The sequence below is a fragment of the Chlorocebus sabaeus genome, chromosome 11, assembly GCF_047675955.1.
Source record: "Chlorocebus sabaeus isolate Y175 chromosome 11, mChlSab1.0.hap1, whole genome shotgun sequence".
In the NCBI taxonomy this organism is placed as follows: domain Eukaryota; kingdom Metazoa; phylum Chordata; class Mammalia; order Primates; family Cercopithecidae; genus Chlorocebus; species Chlorocebus sabaeus.
Window position 1 is genome coordinate 33,454,306 of NC_132914.1, and position 20,744 is coordinate 33,475,049.

At 40.2% G+C, this 20,744-nt stretch overlaps 1 protein-coding gene across 2 annotated transcripts in view; it reads right to left on the bottom strand.

Moving 5' to 3' along the window:
- The window catches only part of PKP2 (plakophilin 2), a 108,524-nt gene that overhangs the window by 30,967 nt on the left and 56,813 nt on the right, over window positions 1-20,744 (bottom strand). For both annotated transcript variants that reach the window (XM_007968132.3, XM_073020618.1), the window contains exons 6-8: window positions 18,949-19,126; window positions 1,885-2,002; window positions 594-758 (exon numbers count right to left, since the gene is read on the bottom strand). In XM_007968132.3, coding sequence (XP_007966323.3) covers window positions 594-758; window positions 1,885-2,002; window positions 18,949-19,126 — 461 coding nt within the window. The remainder of the gene's footprint in view (window positions 1-593; window positions 759-1,884; window positions 2,003-18,948; window positions 19,127-20,744) is intronic.

A 20,744-nucleotide genomic window follows, 5' to 3' on the forward strand; every position in this document is an offset into this window, starting at 1 on the left:
CCTGTTCCCTCAGTCTTGTGAAAGTGTCCAGGACAGCACCAGGGTTCTAAATTTACCAGCTGATCTCCACAAATACCATGATACTCAGAGAAGGAGGGGAGGTTACATTCTTTTAGTTTTCGTATCAGTATGGAAATAAATATGTATTCTTTCCTATGAGGTTTGCTTTTAGTATGTCCAAAGTTTGTTTTCAGAATGCCCAAAGCCAAATATCAGGGCTGACTTTAATAAAAACAATTTATATACAATTAGCTATGCTGCATTAAGCTTCTTTCCTAACCTGTAAGGCATAAAGCAGTATGGTTCATGGGTAGCAATGAAAATCTGGAGCCAGGCTGCCTGGGATTGTATTCAATCTCTTCTACTTATTTGCTGAATTATTCCGGGAAAATTAATCTTACTGTGTCTCTGTTTCCTCACTGGTAAATGAGGGTACTAATAATACACACCTCAAAAGGTTGATGTAAGAATTAAAATAACTTAAAATAGTGCCGAGATATACCAAGTACTTAGACATACACATATACACAAACACAGAATCTCTCTCATTATCTCCCTCTCTTTCTCATTCTTTCAAAAACTTCCCAATATACCTCTTTTACTTTCCTGCTTCGACTGCCAAAACACCCAATACTTTTGTTGTTGTCAGTCTGGATATTCCGGTTTTGAATATAGATATTCTGGGAATATTTCTCTGGGAGCTCTGCCTCCAGCTGGTAGGAGAGGTTATGAAGAATGCATACACAATTCTCTGTGGCCTGAGAAAACAGGACAAGAATACTGATCGTATACATATAGACATCCTTGCAGGTGTGATATCACAGGACGCAGGCTTTAGCTCTTACAAGGTTTACCAGATGCAACTGGGTGTGCTTAAACTGCGGGATGCCTGGGGGAATCGCAATGAGTATGTCTAGAAAAGCTAATGTTATCATGAATAGTCAGGAGTGCGATGCTAAGAAGTAGAGGCTAAATTTCTTAAACAATGGAGAGTCTTTTTAGTTTACTTTCTAAAGAGTGTGTCCAGAATAACTCTACAGTTTAGATACGTAACTTACTAGCTATGCTGAATTGGAGAAGAGGAGGAGATACTGTTTATAGCGACCAACTAGGAGGCTATTGCAATAATTGGAATGAAAGATGCACAATGTAGGAAAGCAGTAGAAGCATCAGAGGGAAGTGGAAGAACTGAAAGCCTTTTCAGAGGCAGAAAGCACATGATTACTCAGATTCCCATCTTCTTTTGGTGGATGGTGATGATTATTAAGAAGGATTATAGGCCGGGTGCTGTGGCTCACGCCTTTACAGAGCACTTTGGGAGGCCGAAGCGATGGATCACCTGAGGTCAGCAGTTCAAGACTAGGCTGGCCAACATGGCGAAACCCTGTCTCTACTAAAAATACAACAAAAAATTAGCTACGCATGTTGGCGCACACCTGTAATCCCAGTTACTTGGGAGGCTGAGGCAGGAGAATTGCTTGAACCCAGGAGGTGGAGGCTGCAGTGAGCCGAGATTGCGCCACTGCACTCCAGCCTAGGCTGGGTGATGGAGCAAGACTCTGTCTCAAAAAAAAAAAAAAAAAAAAAAAAGGATTATAAACAGAAGGAGCAAGTTTGGGAATGAAAAAAGAGATACATTAAAATTCATTGCTGAACATGTAGCATTTGTGCTCCTTTCAAATATCCACATAGTGAGGTTAGACAGTTAGACACTGGAGCCTGGAAAATAGAAAAGGCAATAGGTTTTAATATTTCTAATGATGTATGGAAAAATCTTAGGCTCAGCAATTGAGTCAGTGAATAAATCCAAAACCAAGCAGCTATCTTAAGAATATTCTGAAACATCTTAGTAAGACAGAACAGGATAGTTATCTCTTGAATCACCTTGTCATCTGGCTGGTAATCTGCAATGGTTCCTCTGACATAATGGACCAGGGAGTCAATGAGTCCGTCACATCTTCTCATTGCTTTTCTCCCATCAGGGCCAGCAGAACTCATGTTTCTACCAGAAAAAAGTAAGCACAAAACCGTAAGTCTTAGGCTGTGTATCCAACAGGCCTTTGTTTTGAAGTTTTACTTGACGCTTCTCCCAGGTGTTTGGAAACTGGGAAATCTGTAAAAGTGTGACAGACTTGCCCAGTCAACAAATCACTGACTGCCTAAAGGATCAACTATGAACATACTTTCTAAATATTTCCAAACAACACATAATCGTGTCATAAGTCTTCCGTCTACTTCACTCCAAGCACCATGATCAAAACATTATTTACTTAATCTTCGCTCCATTTTGACTGTTTTGGATATGAGGCAAATGTTTTTGTAACTAGAACGAGAGCAAATGGCACATTAGACATTATAATATACTGGATGCCAAGTCCCAATGTGCTCTAATTTGAACCCTAAGTAATTTCAAGTTGCTCTGGGCCTCAGTTTCCTCATTTGTAAAGACAGTGTGTTGGACTACATTCTTTGTGGTTTTCTAAGTTTCAGTATAAACTGTTATTGACAAATATTAAATCAGATGCTCTAAAATATGATTATTTTACCATTAAAATGGCAGATAGATGTTACAGAAAACATGGGAGAGTCTGCAGTGTGTAAGCCTTCAGTCAAGAGTGTGGCCCATGAACATCTTTACACTTCTCTATTTCTAACATGGCTAAGTCATGACACTTTTCTACAAACAGTAACTAAACCTACAATTGGAAGTTGTTTACTGAGAAATGAAACTTATCAAATACAGGAAAGTAATGCATTTGGGGATTACAGTGCAGATTCACATCATGTTTATAGTCTGGTATTATTGTTACTACCTTCCCTTAGATTAAGTTTTTCTTACTAACATTAACTACTTAAACATATTTTTTTTCCCAAAAGTGTCAATACCTCAGTCAACAAGAATGACAAAAAAAATAGGGCCTTCAGGTTTTTAAAACTTGAGAATCACCTCTATTCCCAACTTTAATTGTTAAGAACTGTCCCTACAAAATGTATCAGATCTTTTTTTTTTTTTTTTTTTTTTGAGACGGAGTCTCGCTCTGTCACCAGGGCTGGAGTGCAGTAGCGCGATCTCAGCTCACTGCAACCTCCACCTCCCGGGTTCAAGCGATTCTCCTGCCTCAGCTTCCCTGAGTAGCTGGGACTACAGGCGTGCATCACTACGCCCAGCTAATTTTTGTATTTTTAGTAGAGATGGGGTTTCACCATGTTGGTTAGCCAGGATGGTCTCGATCTCTTGACACTGTGAACCACCCGCCTCAGCCTCCCAAAGTGCTGGGATTACAGGCATGAGCTACCATGTCCGGCCCAGATCAGTTTCTTTTACTGGTAGGTAGAATATCCAAAATATGTTCAGGACTTTTTGTTTATAATGTGTTAGTGTCATTCTGAACATCAAAAAGAACTGCAACTTCGAGACATTTTTGAGCCTTATTTTCCTCATCTTTAAAATACTATAGGCCAGAAGCTGTGGCTAACACCTGTAATCCCAGCATTTTGGAAGGCCAAGCCAGGAGGATTGCTTGAGCCCAGGAGTTTAAGACCAGCCTGGGCAACATGGCTAAACCCTGTCTCTATGAAAAAATACAAAAAACTAGCTAGGCATGGTGGCATGTGCCTGTAGTCCCAGCTACCTGGGAGGCTGAGGAATAAGACTGCTTGAGCCTGGAGGTTGAGGCTGCAGTGAGCCGAGATTGTGTTACTACACTCCAGCCTGGGTGACAGAGCAAGACCCTGTCTAAAAAATTAACAAAATAAAGTAATATAATATAAGTGATTTTCAAAAGGCCTTCTGCCTCAAAATACTGCTTTCAATCCATATTTGTCAAAGAAACAAAGGTGCCTAAGCATTATATCAAGAACTAAAGGGAGCCGGGCGCGGTGGCTCACGCCTGTAATCCCAGCACTTTGGGAGGCTGAGGTGGGTGGATCACGAGGTCAGGAGATTGAGACCATCCTGGCTAACATGGTGAAACCCCGTCTCTACTAAAAATACAAAACACAAATTAGCCGGGCATGGTGGCGGGTGCCTGCAGTCCCAGCTACTGGGGAGGCTGAGGCAGGAGAATGGCGTGAACCCAGGAGGTGGAGCTTGCAGTGAGCTGAGATCGTACCACTGCACTCCAGCCTGGGCCACAGAGCTAGACTCTGTCTCAAAAAAAAAAAAAAAAAAAAAAAAAAAAAAAAAAAAAAAAAAAAAAGGAACTAAAGGGAATGAGAGGAAGATACACAATATTATACCTTGCTTTCAGGGAGATCACATCTATAGGTTGAACTCTGGAAACTGACAAAACCCGACTGTTTTAACCCTCAAAAATGGCAATTTCATGATTCAACCTGACAGTTGAGGAGATAAGACTAACATACCTAAAACTAAGAATATACTAACAATTTAACGGCTGCTGAATTGATATAATGAAAGCTTTTAACAAAATCTCTTATGTGACTGATTCTCATTTGACCCTTCTAATTCCTTATTAATTTTTACTGTACCTGAAAAACTTGGACAGTTTGTTCATTAAAAAAAAAATAATGAATGGGTTCATAAGCTGGAAATAAAACAATTTTTTTACTTAGCTTTTTTCAAAGAAATGATCATTTCAGCCAAGATCCTCTATCTACTTTGTGAGCCCTTTAAGAATCATGGGGCTTCAGAAGCTTGACAGAAACTGAAAAAGCATCTTTTCTGGTCTCCTTATTTTATACATGAAAAACTAGAAGCCAAAAGAGTTTCCGTTACTTTTCCCAGTGACAGCAAATTAGTGGTAAAGTCAGGAAAAGAGGGCTGTTCTTTATTCTGCACCCAGGGTGGCCCAGAACACAGCAAACCCCATCTAGCATTCATTCAGTCTGCAAATACCATATGTCCCCAACTACGTGATGTTATCATATGTTTAAAAGCTTCCCCTTGGCCTTTTCAACCTCTAGCCGGGATAAATGGCAGTAGTTTAAAATTGCTTTGACAAATCAAAAGGTCCTTCTTCCTGGCTAAGCCCACTGCGTACCTTGCAGATGGATTACTTAGCTTTGTTTAACTCCAGGGTGTTTATTTCGGGTGGGAGCGGTAAGTCAAGTTGGCAGTACTGCCAGTTCACAAGTACTAACTGTTGTCTTGCTGTTTGGTAATATCCAGACTCTACTTGCTTGAAATGGGACTTATCAGGGGTTTCTGGCAGCCGATACTTTTGCTGACACAAAGTGCATGGAACCCCATTGCTCCGGCATATCAAAAATAGTTCCCACCTTACTCAACTACACAGAAATATGAATGATAAGAGCAGATTATTTCATACCACTGCATCCAGGAATAGAAGTCATTAGACAGAAAGTAATTTGTTATTGTACCACCCTGAAAATAACCAATAACTATAGAAAATGATACATCCATCTTAAAATACATATTTTTTTTAACAGCTAGTACTTAAGCTTGAGGGAATTAGAAAATTAACATGGCTATCCTTAGGCAGAATTGATCTTTTTTACAATGTATCTCTTGAATCATAAGAACTATTTATTGATTAGTTTCCCATACATCACCCAATGGTGGCTCAATAGAAAAATATCTCAAAACTATAAGTGAAATACACTGAAACAATGACCTTATTGAAAATTAAAAGAGAATGAGCATACAAACATGGTAGCTACTCAATAAAAAGTGCTTATTAAAGTTAACAACAGAATATATTAAAAATGTGTAATTTAGTGCCTGTCATTTGCATTTGATTAAACGATGGGTTTATTTCCCCTGGTATAATCAAGCCTAGGTCTGAGTAAATATCTGGGTACCTTTAGGAAAACTAAAACAGTATACTGTTATATACTGAAATTTAAAAACAGCTCCTTGGACTAGGGGTTGAAGGCAAGGGGCCAGAGCCTTTGGAGACGGGGAGTGAGGAAGGAGACAAACTACTCTTCACATAAAGGCAGGAATTATTTGGAGTTCTTCACCTTCACTGGTCCCAAATGGGAAGACACCAGCTTAACTTGTGGCCAGTGCTTGATATCGGGAAGAATCTCTCCAGCAATGTGACTTGTAATGGGGGAAGAAATAGAATCTGAACCTCTGTGTGTCTCTGAAATGGTCACAGAGCTTCACAGATTTAGGAGGATTCAGGTGTTTTATCAGAAAGCAAATCTGTGACTTTTCACTCCCTCTAGGACCTCTTATCTCACACATTCCTGAGTGTCACAGTGAAAAAGAGAAAAGAAAACACAACACCCTGGACCTTGCTAGAATGAAAAGGAAGAATGGTATGTTAATGGTTGAGATTAATGACAGTGTGACTAAATCTTAGATTCATATGGTAAACCAAAGAATGGGCAGTGACAAATGAAAAAAAAAAAAAAAAAACAGCTGCAATTTAGTGTTTGCACTAGACATTATGGTAGGCAACTTACAACTAGCATGATCTGTAATTTTCACAAAATTCCTGAAATTAGGGTACCCTAGAATTTCATTCTGGGAAATTCTGACCTGTGATTCTCATTTAAAATCAGAATTAACTGCTCTAACAGGATTGTTACAGGCTCTTCCATATAAGGTAGGATATAAGCTAGTCTGTCTGTGGCTATGTGCAGGGGTGCTGTCAAATATGCTTAATTGACCAGCATTGAAAGGAAGTTTGTCACAATCCCAGAACATCCAAACTCAGTGTACAGTGTGTGGTCAGCTGGCCTGGGGAAACGACGAGCTGAAAGAGATGGTTAAAGTAAAAGGCTACAGTTAGTTTCCAGGACATGAAATGGCCGGGAACAGTAACGTCTGAGTGTATCTTTTCAAGACGCTTCACCACCAGACAAAATAAGGAACTTTAGGTGGCAGAATTTTTGTTTCGTTTTGTTTTGTTGTTTTTGAGTTAGTCTCACTCTATTGTCCAGGCTACAATGCAGTGGCATGATCATGCCTCACTGCAGTGTCAACCTCCCGGGCTCAAGGGGTGCACCTGCCTCAGCCATCTGAGTACCTGCAACTATAGGCATGCACCGCCAAGTCCAGCTAATTTATTTTTGTAGACAGTCTCACTATGTCGCCCAGGCTGGTCTTAAACTCTTGGCCTCATGTGATCCTCCCACCTGGCCCTCATAGTGCTGGGATTACAGGTGTAAGCTACTGTGCCTGGCCCAGAAATTTTTTTTTTTTTCAAATTTTTTTGAGACAAAGTCTCACTCTGTTGCCCAGGCTGGAGTGTGGTGGCACAATCACAGCTCATTGCAGCCTTAACCTCCTAGGCTGTAGGGATCTTCCCACCTCAGCCTCCTGAGTAGCTGGGACTATAGGCGCATGTCACCATGCTCAGTGAATTTATTTTTTGTAGAGACAGGGTCTCATGGCGTTGCCCAGGCTGGTCTCAAACTCCTGGTTTCCAGGAATCCTTCTGCCTTGGCCTCCCAAAGTGCTAGGATTATAGACGTGAGCCATGGTGCCCAGCCAAAATTTTGTTTTTTTAAATGGGACTATTGCTACTTGATAATGGGTATGGTTTTTACTAACACAGAGTTTATGTTCATGTATCATATACAAGGCCTGGTGGCTGTGGGACGAGCCTTTTTTTTTTTTTTTTTTTTTTTTGAGACACAGTCTTGCTGTGTTGCCCAGGCTGGAGTGCAGTGGTGAAATCTTGGCTCACTACAACATCCGCCGCCAAGTTCAACTGGTTCTCCTTCCTCAGCCTCCTGAGTAGTTGGGATCATAAGCATGTGCCACTGTGCCCAGCTAATTTTTGTATTTTTAGTAGAGACAGGGTTTCACCATCTTGGCCAGGCTGCTCTCAAACTCCTGACCTCAGGTGATCCACCTGCCTCGGCCTCCCAAAGTGCTGGGATTATAGGCGTAAACCACCGCACCTGGCCTGGGACCAGTCTTGAAGGTCTAATCAGAGAAGGTCTAATCACTCTCTGAGAAAGTGATCACCTCAATGGTTTTAAAAAATTATGCACGCATCACCAACAACTATAGGCTTCCTAATACTGTGTAATGTAAACTGTATGGTAAGATCCTAAGTGGTACCAGTCAGAAAACCACTTGGTAGGCAAAGTTAAAGTCTATTCCAAGACTAAGTAGGTACTTGACAAGACATCAGCTGATACGCAGGCATCCTTCTTCCTCTTGTTATTTAAGATTTAGGCTTGGGCTTTTGTTTAACTCCTACCTGATACATATCAAACAGTTGGGCCTTGTCTATGATTAAATAAGAGAAGCAGCACAGTCAGCTTGTGGTTGCACATGACAAAAGGGAAGCCTCATTTGAACTGGCAAGAGGAAGAAAAACTCGATGCCAAAAGAAGGCTTGTCTGTTACTCTGAAGTCAACATTATTTCCTGAAGGTATCAGCAAACATCAGCCAAAGTCAGCTGTTCATTCTGCAAATAGAGCGACATTGGGAGGTAGGACAAGGCCCTACAACCTACACATCCTGGTCCTTTCCGGACAAGCAAACTTAATGGAACAAAGCTATGTTGTCATCTATTCTGTACCATGAAACTAAAAGGTGGTAGAGGAGAAAATCTAACCTTAAAAATCCTTTAGCTCTGGCCAGGCACAGTGGCTCACGCCTGTAATCCCAGCACTTTGGGAGGCCGAGGTGGGCAGATCACCTGAGGTCAGGAGTTCGATACCATCCTGGCCAACAAGGTGAAACGCCGTCTCCATTAAAAATAAAAAATTAGCTGGGCGTGGTAGCACATGCCTGTAATCCCAGCTACTTGGGAGGCTGAGGCAGGAGAATCGCTTGAACCCAGGAGGCAGAGGTTGCAGTGAGCTGAGATAGTGCTACTTCACTCCAGCCAGGGTGACAGAGTGAGACTCCATCTCAAAAAAAAAAAAAAAAAAAAAAAAAAAAAAATTCCTTTAGCTCTGCTTTCCTGCATTTTCAGGTTTTCCAAAAGCATTCTGAATAGTTAATTCAGCCAGTAATCATCTGGCTGGCAGGCTACATTAATTTCCTCTCAATTAGCTAGAATATGTTATGTAGGACAGAACCCCAAATTCCATTTATAATAATTCCATTAATTATAAACAGCAAACTGTAATTTTAAAAATATACCGAAGAGCTACTGCAACTTGAATAAGCATTCTTGACACATAAAGGAGATGTCTGGAATGTCAGGCTAGGAATAATAAAGATGTTTAAGACCTAGAGTAAAATAATATGATGCTTAGATAGTCTGTACCTTCAAGACAGGCACAGATTTTAACCACAGGATAGTGACAAAATCGTCAGTTGCTTTATCCCAATGTATCAACCCACTCACTTTTTATAATAATGAATAAAAACAATTTAGTAGTCATTTTGACTATGATGATAGTCTTACATTTTTTGGAAAAAGACCTTCAGTGTCACAAAATACAGTTCATAAAACACCAATTTGAGCTATATAGATATTTTTCTTTAAACATGAAGATGGTATTAAAAGTCTCTGATAAAGACATTCTAGTGAATTCTTTTTTTTTGCCCAAGACTCAACTCACAAGCTAACTGATTAAGAAAGCCCAGCAAAAAGAGTCCACTTGATATAATGAGTAAAAATGAATGTCCTGTTTCCTTCCCTGATTTTTCTTCCTCTGTATTGTTCCTATTCATGTATTTTCAGGCAGTCAATATTTATGCACTGATTGATAAGAATAAAGAGTTTCTTTAGCAAAGAGAAGTGTTACATAATTTCTGTAAAGTACAACTTTTAATCTGGGCCAATTTGGTAAAGATACGAATAGGACAGTGGAAAATGTTAGTCTGAAGAACAGGGACCTTCGGAAAGGGGTCAGTTGGTTGTACATGTGCTGCTTGAGGATTTCAGTGAGACATGTACTCTTAAAAACACTGGGTTTAGGAAGACCATGGTTGACCAGGTAAGCATAGTCATATTTGTTTTGATTTTGTTTGCTTTAATAACTTAAGAACTGTTGAGATATTTCAAAATAATGGCCTAAAACCCTGAAGCGTAGTTCATAAAACAATCATTTTTAAAAATCAGGATCTTATTTACCCATTTAAATACCACTTCCACCTTTTAAATTTACTTAAAGAAAAAGTTGGCCAGGCACGGTGACTCATGCCTGTAATCCCAGCACTTTGGGAGGCTGAGGTGGGCAGATCACAAGGTTAGAAGATCGAGACCAACCTGGCCAACATGGTGAAACCCCGTCTCTACTAAAAATAAAAAATTGACTGGGCGTGGTGGCACACGCCTGTAGTCCCAGCTACTCAGGAGGCTGAGGCAGGAGAATTACTTGAACCCGGGAGGCAGAAGTTGCAGTGTGTGCCACTGCACTCTAGCCTGGCGACAGAGTGAGACACTGTCTCAAAAAAAAAAAAAAAAAGATAAATTTACAAAGTAATTTAATTAATTAAACCATGTACTTGTTTGTATAAAGTAACCAACAGAAAATATGGTTATGACCGGTTATGATAGTGTAACATTAGAAATATTGCCAATTCCATTATTTACGAACTTCATATTGCTTATGTTTACACATGAAACATGAAGAGTTTAAATAATCAGCCAAATAACTGAGGCTGAAGATGATGATTCAATTGTCTTTCTATTTCTGGGAAAGCCAGTCTCAGGGCTGAACTATCTAGATACTTTCATCAAGTTTCCATTTTGTTTGCACTGTCTCATCTAGCATTACTCTTCTAGTTTTATGGTAAATTCTTCCCCAGAAGTAAATGCATTTAGATTGTGATTTTTCAATAGTAAGTTCTGCCCTCTTTTGGGGGCTACATCTTATAAAAAAGAAAAATAGCTATTTGATAGTCAAGAAAATTAGATCCTGATTTACTTATCTTCTTAATTATCTGGGATTATGCACAAGGCTAGACCAAATAAGTCATGAGTATTCAGAATAAGATGTGGATGAGCAAAGGTAACTAGAATGAAAATGCATACAGGCTGGGCGCCTTGGCTCATGCCTGTAGTCCCAGTACTTTCGGAGGCTGAGGCGGGCGGATCACGAGGTCAGGAGTTTGAGACCAGCCTGGCCAATATGGTGAAACCCTGTCTCTACTAAAAATACAAAAACTAGTTGGATGAGGTGCCATGCGCTTGTGGTCCCAGCTACTTGGGAGGCTGAGACAGGAGAATCGCTTGAACCTGGAGCAGAGGCTGCAGTGAGCTGAGATTGTGCCATTGCACTCCAGCCCAGGTGACACAGCAAGATTGTCTCAAAAAAAAAAAAAAAAAGAAAAAGAAAAAAAGAAAAAAAAAAAAGAAAGAAAAGAAAATACATAATCATGAAAATGTAGATGCAGTAAATTTCTAAAGTTTGGTACCAAGATATACATTAAAAATTATATTCAGTGTGTGGTTTTTTGGTGTATATGTGCTGGAGAAGACAGCTGTAACTGAATATATTAAAAATGTACATGGAGACATTCATTTTTCAGGGAGTAGTTTGTACTGATATTCCAAAACGACTTGCCCTTCACTCTGTGACTAATTAGAAACAAGATTGATGGTTACAGCTTTTCTTTCTAAAGGTACAGTTTGCTTCCTCTGACAAGTCCCCACTCCAGCTAGATTTCCAGTGGAAGAGACAATGAAAGTTTCTTTTAAGAATTTAAATAATTTTAAGTAATAAAATGTAATACATAAAAGGATATTATACATTCAAAACACATTTACTATAGGATGAAAGGTGGGAGAAAGTGAACTCTATGTCATTTGTAGGAGAAATGCATTACAAATGGCTTTTCGTCTTTCACCAGCATACACAGGCATAAAATGCATTGAGAAAAAAAGAATATGTTTTATAATGTGTACTGACAAATTCTGGGTAGACCTTCATAAAGCAGACTGCATCTTTATCTTAAGGTGGCAATTTTATAAGCCTTTTCTCATAAGTAGATGGTCAACAAAATACAGTAACTCAAGAAAATGACTTTTTAGGGCTTTATGAATTCACATTTTTAATATGACTATAGTATCTAAGAGTGCTGGAGACGACTTAATGATAGAATGATGATCTGACGACTGAGATGGACATTCAAACACCTACTCATCCTTTAACAGTTTGACTTTCTCCAGAAAAAATTCCCAACTCCCAAGGCAAAGTGAGTGAAGCAACTCAATGCTTTGATAACAGTTTATTCATTCCTCTCTTTAATCTCTTACCCAAAGGATTGTCACGATCTCTTCAGGTGCCATTTTCCTCCACTAAACCCAGAGTTCCTCCAGGGCAAAAATAGGTCCCATTCCATTTTGAAATCTCAGAAATTTAAATAGTGGTTTGGATAGAGGAAGCCTTCAACAAGTACTCCAGGAATAACAAAAGGGTTGGATAAGAGGGAGAATAAATGAAGACCAGTGGCAGAATCCCAAGAAGGCTGGACTAGCTGTCATTCTCAAATTTCTGATAGCTGGTTCTATAACTGTGGAAGAGTCTTGGGGACTTAATTTCTTCCCCTGAAGAATGAGGCCACTAACAGAAGCTCCCTAGATGTGTTTGGTTTTGACCTAAGTGTTTTCCAGAACTTGACTCTCACTGCTCTTAGGGCAAGTATTTTTCCCCTTCTCTAGTCTGACAGAGCCAGCCCATTCCTCATGTCTTACACCTGCCCACTTAAGTGCCTACCTGAGCCCTGAGGCATTTTAATTTATTACCTCTAAATTGCTTCCAGTTCTTGTCCTTTAAGAGAAGAAAGAAGCTGAGGGAGGAGGAGGGGAGAAAGAAGGAAAGAAAGAAAGAGGAGGAAAGAAGCTGTAAGAATAATAAGCAGAAATGATGGTACATCTTTGGCAGCAATTTCAGACTTATCCCAGATAATAACCATTGGTTTTATTTATGTTACATTCAGAGGTTTTCCAATCAGTGATGTGGAAAATAGAGTTAATAGTCAGGTTACACCAATTCCCTAGGATAAGCCACAGTATAAATTCATACTAAAAAAAAAAAAAGGGCTCACAATAGGTGTATGTGTGTCTAGGGGGGTATAGAATCAAAGAAGACAGCCAATGCATTTTTTTTTTTTTTGAGGTGGAGTCTTTCTCTGTGGCCCAGGCTGGAGTGCAGTGGCATGATTTCGGCTCACTGCAAGCTCCACCTCCTGGGTTCAAGCGATTCTCCTACCTCAGCCTCCCGAGTAGCTGGGATTACAGGTGCCCGCCACTATGCCCAGCTAATTTTTTGTATTTTTAGTAGAGATGAGGTTTCACCATGTTGGGCAGGCTGCTCTTGAACTCCTGACCTGTTGATCAGTCTGCCTCGGCCTCCCAAAGTGCTGGGATTACAGGCATGAGCCACCGTGCCTGGCCTACTTTTTTGGTAATTTAAAATTCTAAGCCTATTATATAAATATTTTGGAATTTGAAATATTTGGAAGAGCAATCTGATAATTGCAATACATATTTTAACTAAGTTATACTTCTTACTCCAAGTAAATAAAGGATGCTGTGAAAAAAAAATGAGATATTTTAGCAGCTTTTCTCCACTGAAGAAAGAAAAAGAAAGAGGAAAAAAAGAAACAGAGGAAAAAAAAAGAAAAAAAAAGAAAGAAGAAGAAAACATGCTGAAGTTTCATTATACTGTCTAAGAAAACAAAGGAATTGCTGCTTCTTTGAAAAGGAGTGTTTATGGAGAAATATGCCTATACCTTAGTTACCTATGTTGTGATGTTAAAGTAATCAACTAATGGAAATTCAATGCTAGCAGCTTGCTGATAAATGTTTAACAACCAGCTTTCTGGGGCTGTGGTAGGGGGAGATCTCTGACTTGTAGTGTTTGTCAATTTCTTTCTTTCTTTGTTTTTAGAGATGGGTCCATGTTGCCCAGGCTGGACCTCTGGGCTCAGGCAATCCTCCTGCCTCAGCCTCCCAAGTTGTTGGGACTACTGGCACACACCACTGTGCCTGGCTTGTGTTTGCCAGTTTCTTACTAAAATACTCCCATCACGGCTAGTCTCAAGCTACCAACATGGCGTCACTGAACACGGAATGATGCTGAAATGCCAAGAATCCCTCTCACTTGCCGGCTCCAACACACTGGAGTGTACAATTTATTTTCCTCTCCTATCTTGGATTTTACCAGTCATTAAGCTAGTGTAGTATGACTTAAGAAAAAAAACGGAAACTTTACGTGGGCACATGGTTATCCCTGTTGCAAAATTTGTATCACCTTTCAGTGAGTGACTTCAGTGGTGAAAAGTATGTAATTCCAAAGGGCCCTAAAGAAAGCACCGATGCCTGTGGTAAATGCTGTTGCAGGCACATGCTCATCCTAAAGACAAATGATCCGATACATCCCCAAGGTGGTGGACCTGACAGTGCTAGTCTTTTTTGAAGGATAAGTTATGCATGATCTCTTAGAGGAGTGACCTCACTATAGAAGCTTCAGGTGGGCAGAACTGAAGTCACTGCCACAAGTTCGTTAGTTAAGCAAACATTCTACCTACAGAGCAGATTTGCTCAGCACCATTGCCACGTGCAGACCAGAAATGATCTCAATGTCAAGTCTAGTAAGTGGAGAAAGTTACTGGTGTATGCACAAGTTTTTCTCCAAAATAGACGGAAAGAATTTACTATAGTAATCTAAATCAAATACAATGCTCGAAATACTACTCAATTTAGTTCACTGTCGGCTCTGAATACATGTAGGGAGAAAATAACACCAATCAATTTGTGGCAATTAAAATATTCGGTAACATTCATGATTTTTAAAAATATAGCTAAGATTAACTCTTACTAGAACCAGTCAACATCTGTCTTAAAAATTTTTAAGAGTGAGCTGGAGACATAAATGAGCAACTACTTAGCAGACACCGCTATGTCCTGGAAATCAATGCTATGTGACTGCAGGTTCCATGGAGGTCTTTTCTTTTTTTGAGATGGAGTCTCGCTCTGTCGCCCAGGCTGGAGTGCAGTGGCCGGATCTCAGCTCACTGCAAGCTCCGTCCATGGAGGTCTTTTCTTACATTCTGACTCATATCCTGAATATTCTCCTGGTGGCCTTTCTATCCATTGTGATGACATCTACCCTGAAGTTGTCTACAATGCCATCTCCTACCTTGGAAAGGTGTCTCATTTCATGTACTTCATCTTTGTATCTTCTTTGATTATATGAAATGCAGTGCAGAGTTCTACATGCACAGAACTTCAAAAAGAACAACACTGAAATGCTGATACAATGCCCATAATGACAACTGAATATGCCTGTAAATTGGCAATATCTGACCCTGTGATGTCTTGAGACTATGAAGGGCAGGGGCTGTATCCACATAAGCACAATCTGTGGACACGTGACAAATACTAATGTATCTAGCATACTAAGACCTTCGGCTTTGAAGACAAGCTTCCCACATTTGAATTTCAACTGTCTACTGCTAGCCACATGACTTTAGGAAAATCACTCAACCTCTTTGAAGTTGTTTCCTCATCTATAAAATGAGGAAAACCTACCTTATAGGTGCTGCTGCTGAGAATAAACTGAGAAAAACCTCATAAGGCATTTAGAGCAGTTTCTAGAACATAACAACAATAAATGTTAGCTATTATTGTTATAAATGAGATATACAGATGAAATCGGAAGGGACAGTTTAGTAAACATATATATTATGGTACTCACTTCCCAGATTTTGGCTATATTCTGCTTTTGGAAGGTGAAATTCAAATAAGTGTTCTGGACTGTTTTGCAAACACTGTTTAAAACAGTGCTATTCTGACTAGAGTGTATTCAGCTACTATATGTTCTGAAAAATGTGTGCCAACCAGGGCATTGCTACAACCAACCAATGTATATCTTCTACTCATCAATCGTAAGGGGAGACTACAGGAAGAGATTTGTAACTAGCATCGTTGCCTTTAGATTTTTACCTTCACAATACACCTTTCTCTGTTGATACTATCATTCTTCTTCTTCCCACAAAAATTATCATATCTCTGTCTTCCATACTAGCTAATTTTGCTTACAGAAGAAAAAAAATTAACTCCTGTTTCTCAAAGAACTAAAAATAGAATTACCATTCAATCCAGCAATCCCATTACTGGGCGTATATACAAAGGAAAATAAATTGTTCTACCGAAAAGGCACATGCGCTCGCATGTTCATCACAGCAGTTCACAATAACAAAGACATGGCTAGACGCCTATCAACAGGGGACTGGATAAGGAAAACGTGGTACACATATACCATGGAATACTATACAGCCATGAAAAAGAATGAAATCATGTCCTTTGCAGCAACATGGATGCAGCTGGAGGCCATTATTCTAAGCAAATTAATGCAACAATAGAAAACCAAATATCACATATTCTCACTTAAAAATGGGAGCTAAACACTGGATACAAATAGATACAAAAATGGGAACAACAAACATTGGGGATTTCAAAAGCGGGGAGGGACAGAGTAGGAAAAAGGGTTGGAAATCCATCTATTGGGTACTAAGTTCACTATTTGAGTGATGGGCACATTAGAAGGCCAAACCTCGGCATCACACAATGTACCTGTGTAACAAACCTGTACGTGTACTTCCTGAATCGGAAATTTAAAAAAAAGTTAACTCCTTAATGTGATCCTCAAGATCCCCACTATCTGGCTTTAGCCTATGTTTCCAATTTCTGTTTGATTACTTTCTACCACAAACTCCACACTCTTATCAGACTCAACTATTCACCAAATTCACCATGTATTTTCATTTATTCACTCATTCATTTATTCATTTTATTCAAATACCTTGCTCACTTACTATATGCTGAAAACTTTGCTAAGTGTTAGGCATTAAAGATGGTTTTTAAATGCATAGGCTTAGCTTCTATGGCATTCACAATCTATTAATAGTAGAAAAGGTATGTAAACAACTGTCATAATACAGCTATGTGACAAAATCAGTAATGGTGGTGACTTGCCTACAAATTCCCGTTTGAACCCTCAGGAACAAGCACTAGCTTTTGCTGGGGAAGCTGGAAAATGTTTCATAGAAAACATAAACTTTATCTTTGGTTTTAAATCATTAGGAGATTAAGTATTCAATAGGCAGATAATAGAAAATGTTTACCAGGCAAATACAATTAAATAAAGTCTTGATAAGAAAGTACTATGACATCTAAGGAAAAGCAAGTACTTCGGTGGGTATGAAGTATATTTGTGAGAAAAAAGGTGGTAATGAAGGTTGTGGATAGACTGAAAAGGGCTGTGTATACTGTCATGGACCAATGTGTCTTCCATTTTTGTTTGGTTCACCCAGCAAGTTCTTCCACCCTTTTCTTATGGTAATAGATCTTGCTGTCCTTGCTATAAAAGCAGGTATCTGATCCAGGCTTGGACAATCCAGGTCAAAAGTGGCTCAAATGATGTGCCCCTTTCTGAAGCCAGGCCAGGAAAAAACTTTCCCTGTGATTGGCACAATCATTTTAAGAAAGACATGCACTTTTTTGTGTGTGTGGCTAAGCAAGGGCTGCCTATGATTAAGTTATTAAGCAGAGAAGGCTTGTTTGCATTGGCAGGAAATAAGCCCACTGGGAAAAAAGAGCAAGAAGAGATGACATACAAATAGAAAAAGAGTGAATCCCGGGAATGCTGAATTCTGTCCCAAAAAGGGAATACGGCCATGGTTCCTGGTATACTTCCTTCACTTCCTCAAGTGACCTGCAATATCTCAGCCACATGGGCCAATGAATTCCTACTTGTTTCAGTGAGTTTAAGTTTGGTCTCCACCACTTTCAACGGAAACAGTCCTAATACATCTGCCATACTAAGAACTCTGTTTTATGTGGTAAGGCAATGGGAGCCGAAGAGAAACTTTAAGACGTGAAATGTGTTTAAGCAGGTGAGCGATGGATCAAAAGTGCACTAGAAAAGCAGATTCAATGGGCAGTACAGAAGATGGATTCAAGGAAGGCCATTTAGGCACTTCTTACACCTTTCAAGAATGTGGTCCTTTATCTTTAGAGAATTTCTGACTACCGAAATAGTCCAGCAAGGCCCAGCTCACTTGACACCTCTTCTCTAGTGCCCTTCTGATCTCACCAGACGCCATGAATGGTCCTTTGTTCTGCATTCCCGCAGCGCTTCACTTGCACCTTTGACATCTTAGTTCGCAAACTTCAGTATCTGTCAGAATCACCTAGAGGCTTGTTAAAACTAGACTGCTGGACCTGACCTTGAGCATTTCTGACTCAGGAGGTCTGGGGTGGGACCTGAGAATTCTAACAACTTCCAGGTGGTGCTGGACCTGTGGCCAGCTTTGAGAACTGCTGCTGTCTTCTATCTGTGTCCCCTGCTCCAGTAAACATTCCTTACAGATATTCTTGTTTTGTATGTTTTGAGACAGGGTCTTGCTCTGTCACTCAGGCTGGAGTGCAGTGGTGCAATCAGGGCTCACTGGAACCTCAAACCTCCTGTGCTCAAGAGATTCTCTGTCCCAGCCTCCCGAGTAGGTGGGACTACATGTGCACACCACCATGCCCAGCTAATTGTTTTCGTTTTTTTGTGGAGACAGGGTCTTGCTATGTTGCCCAGGCTGGTCTTGAACTCCTGACCTCAAGTGATCCTCCTGTCTCAGCCTCTCAAAGTGCTGGGATTTCAAGTGTAAGCCACTGCACCCAGCCAAGGGTTTTCTTATTCATCTTTGTATAGCCTTCAGTAGCTAACATAACGTTTTACACAAAATTGGTATTTGATATGTATTACTGTGTGATTAACTATGGAGATAAAATAAACATATTATCGTAATAAATTTTTTCAGTTACCATCCAAATAGAGTCTCTCAAAAAATCAACTGTGTAGGCCGGGCACAGTGGCTCACGCCTGTAATCCCAGCACTTTGGGAGGCTGAGGCAGGCAGATCACTGTACTCCAGCCTGGGCAACAGAGCGAGACTCTGTATTTTTTTTTTTTAAACAAACAAACAAATAAACTGTGTAACTAGAGAAAGAACCAAAGGCAGAATATATCCTGACTTCCTTGGGGCTACCTAATTTTTGATTACATCTTCTATCAGGGCAGGGTACAGGTAGCATTACCTTAGGCATCCAGTGACGTTGTAGAATATGTCAAAATCGAGCAAACCATTTGCTTTTGGATAGTCTCCTTCAGGCCACCCAGAAAAGGGGATGATGATATTCTCGGTCAGCGTAAGCAATGCTTCTGTTATCATGAGATTCTTGAGTTTGTCATTAGATGACAAATTCCACAGCAAACCTAGAAAAGCACAGAGTTAACATGAAGACAGTGCAGGGTGGGACCAAAATGACTGCTGGCAAGTTCTGTGAAGGTCATCAACTCCAGGGCTATGACTAGTCACAAAAAAATTTGGGGGTGGGGTGGGGCGGGCAGCCCCTTTCCCAAATGGAAGAACCCAATTAGAACTCATTAGATGGTGATGGAGGCTGACCCTCGTGAACAATAAATATACGGCTTAGGCTACAAACTGTGCAGGTTTAAACTCATCAGATAGATAAATAAAAGCCACACATACTTAAGCATTTATTGCTGTTTCTCTTAAAGGGCCCTACCACAAAGCTGACCTGACTGAGATAATAAAGTCTGGGCTCACCAACAGGGAGGCTTAAAACGGTCCTATTGTAACTAAAACTTGAACATTTTTAAAGAGTCGTATTTTTTTCTCCCTTAGATACACATGGGAAAATATCTTCCCTGCCTCCTTCCCCACTAACTGTAACTTTCACCTGACATTCTGCCTCCCAGTAAGAGCAGGGAGGGTCTGCAGAAAGCCTTTTTCCATGCCTGTCAACAGGAAGCTGATCAACATCACCAATTAATGTTATTGACTGCTACCCAATCACAGCATCACATCTTCCAGCTATTTATTCTGGCTACCTCATGTATAGTTTTATAGTTTGGCAGTGAAGGAGAGACAAGAGGATCTTCTCTATCTGCCCACTTGCATGGTCAAAGATTAGTACCCTCTTCACTCATTAAATTTTCTCTTTCCTCTTGAATCCCCCATATTAAAGAGAAAGACCATATAGGCTAATCTGGAAGAAACTGAGATAATAGCATGTTGTAATTTCTAAGGTATATACTGTGACATAGAGACAGAAAGTGGTATATATATTTACGATTTTTTTTTTTTTTTTGAAATTTGGAGCTCAAATGCTTCAGATTTAGTGGAAGGAAGACTGTACACCAATTGCTTGCTATTCCAGGGACTCCCAGCAAGTGTAGAGTTGCCTTGCCATCTTTTTTTTTTAATTTTTTTTGAGACTGGGTCTCACTCTATTGCCCATGCTGGAGTGCAGTGGTGGCTTGATCTCGGTTCATTGCAATCTCCGCCTCCCAGGTTCAAGTGATGCTCCTGCCTCAGCCTCCCAAGTAGCTAGAATTACAGGCGCCCTCCACCATGCCTGACTAATTTTTGTATTTTTAGTAGAGACGGGTTCCACCATGTTGGCCAGGCTGGTCTCAAACTCCTGACCTCAAATGATCTGCTGCCTCAATCTCCCAAAGTGCTGGGATTACAGTCATGAGACATTGCCTGGCCCGCCTCATCATCTTTCATACCGCAATAGGTTACCCTAACTCACTAATACCCAGGAAAAGGAGAAGAAGGGGCAGAAAGAGAAGGGATGACTCTTCCCTTTCTACCCTATCCTCCTTGCTGCCCAGGCAACAATTCCTACTTCTTTTTTTTCCCTTGAGACGGAGTACTACTTTGTTGCCCAGGCTGGAGTGTAGTGGTGCGATCTTGGCTACTGCAACCTCTGCCTCTCAAGTTCAAGATAATCTCCTTCCTCGGCTTCCCGAGTAGCTGGGATTACAGGTGCACATCACCACACCTTGCTAATTTTTTTGTATT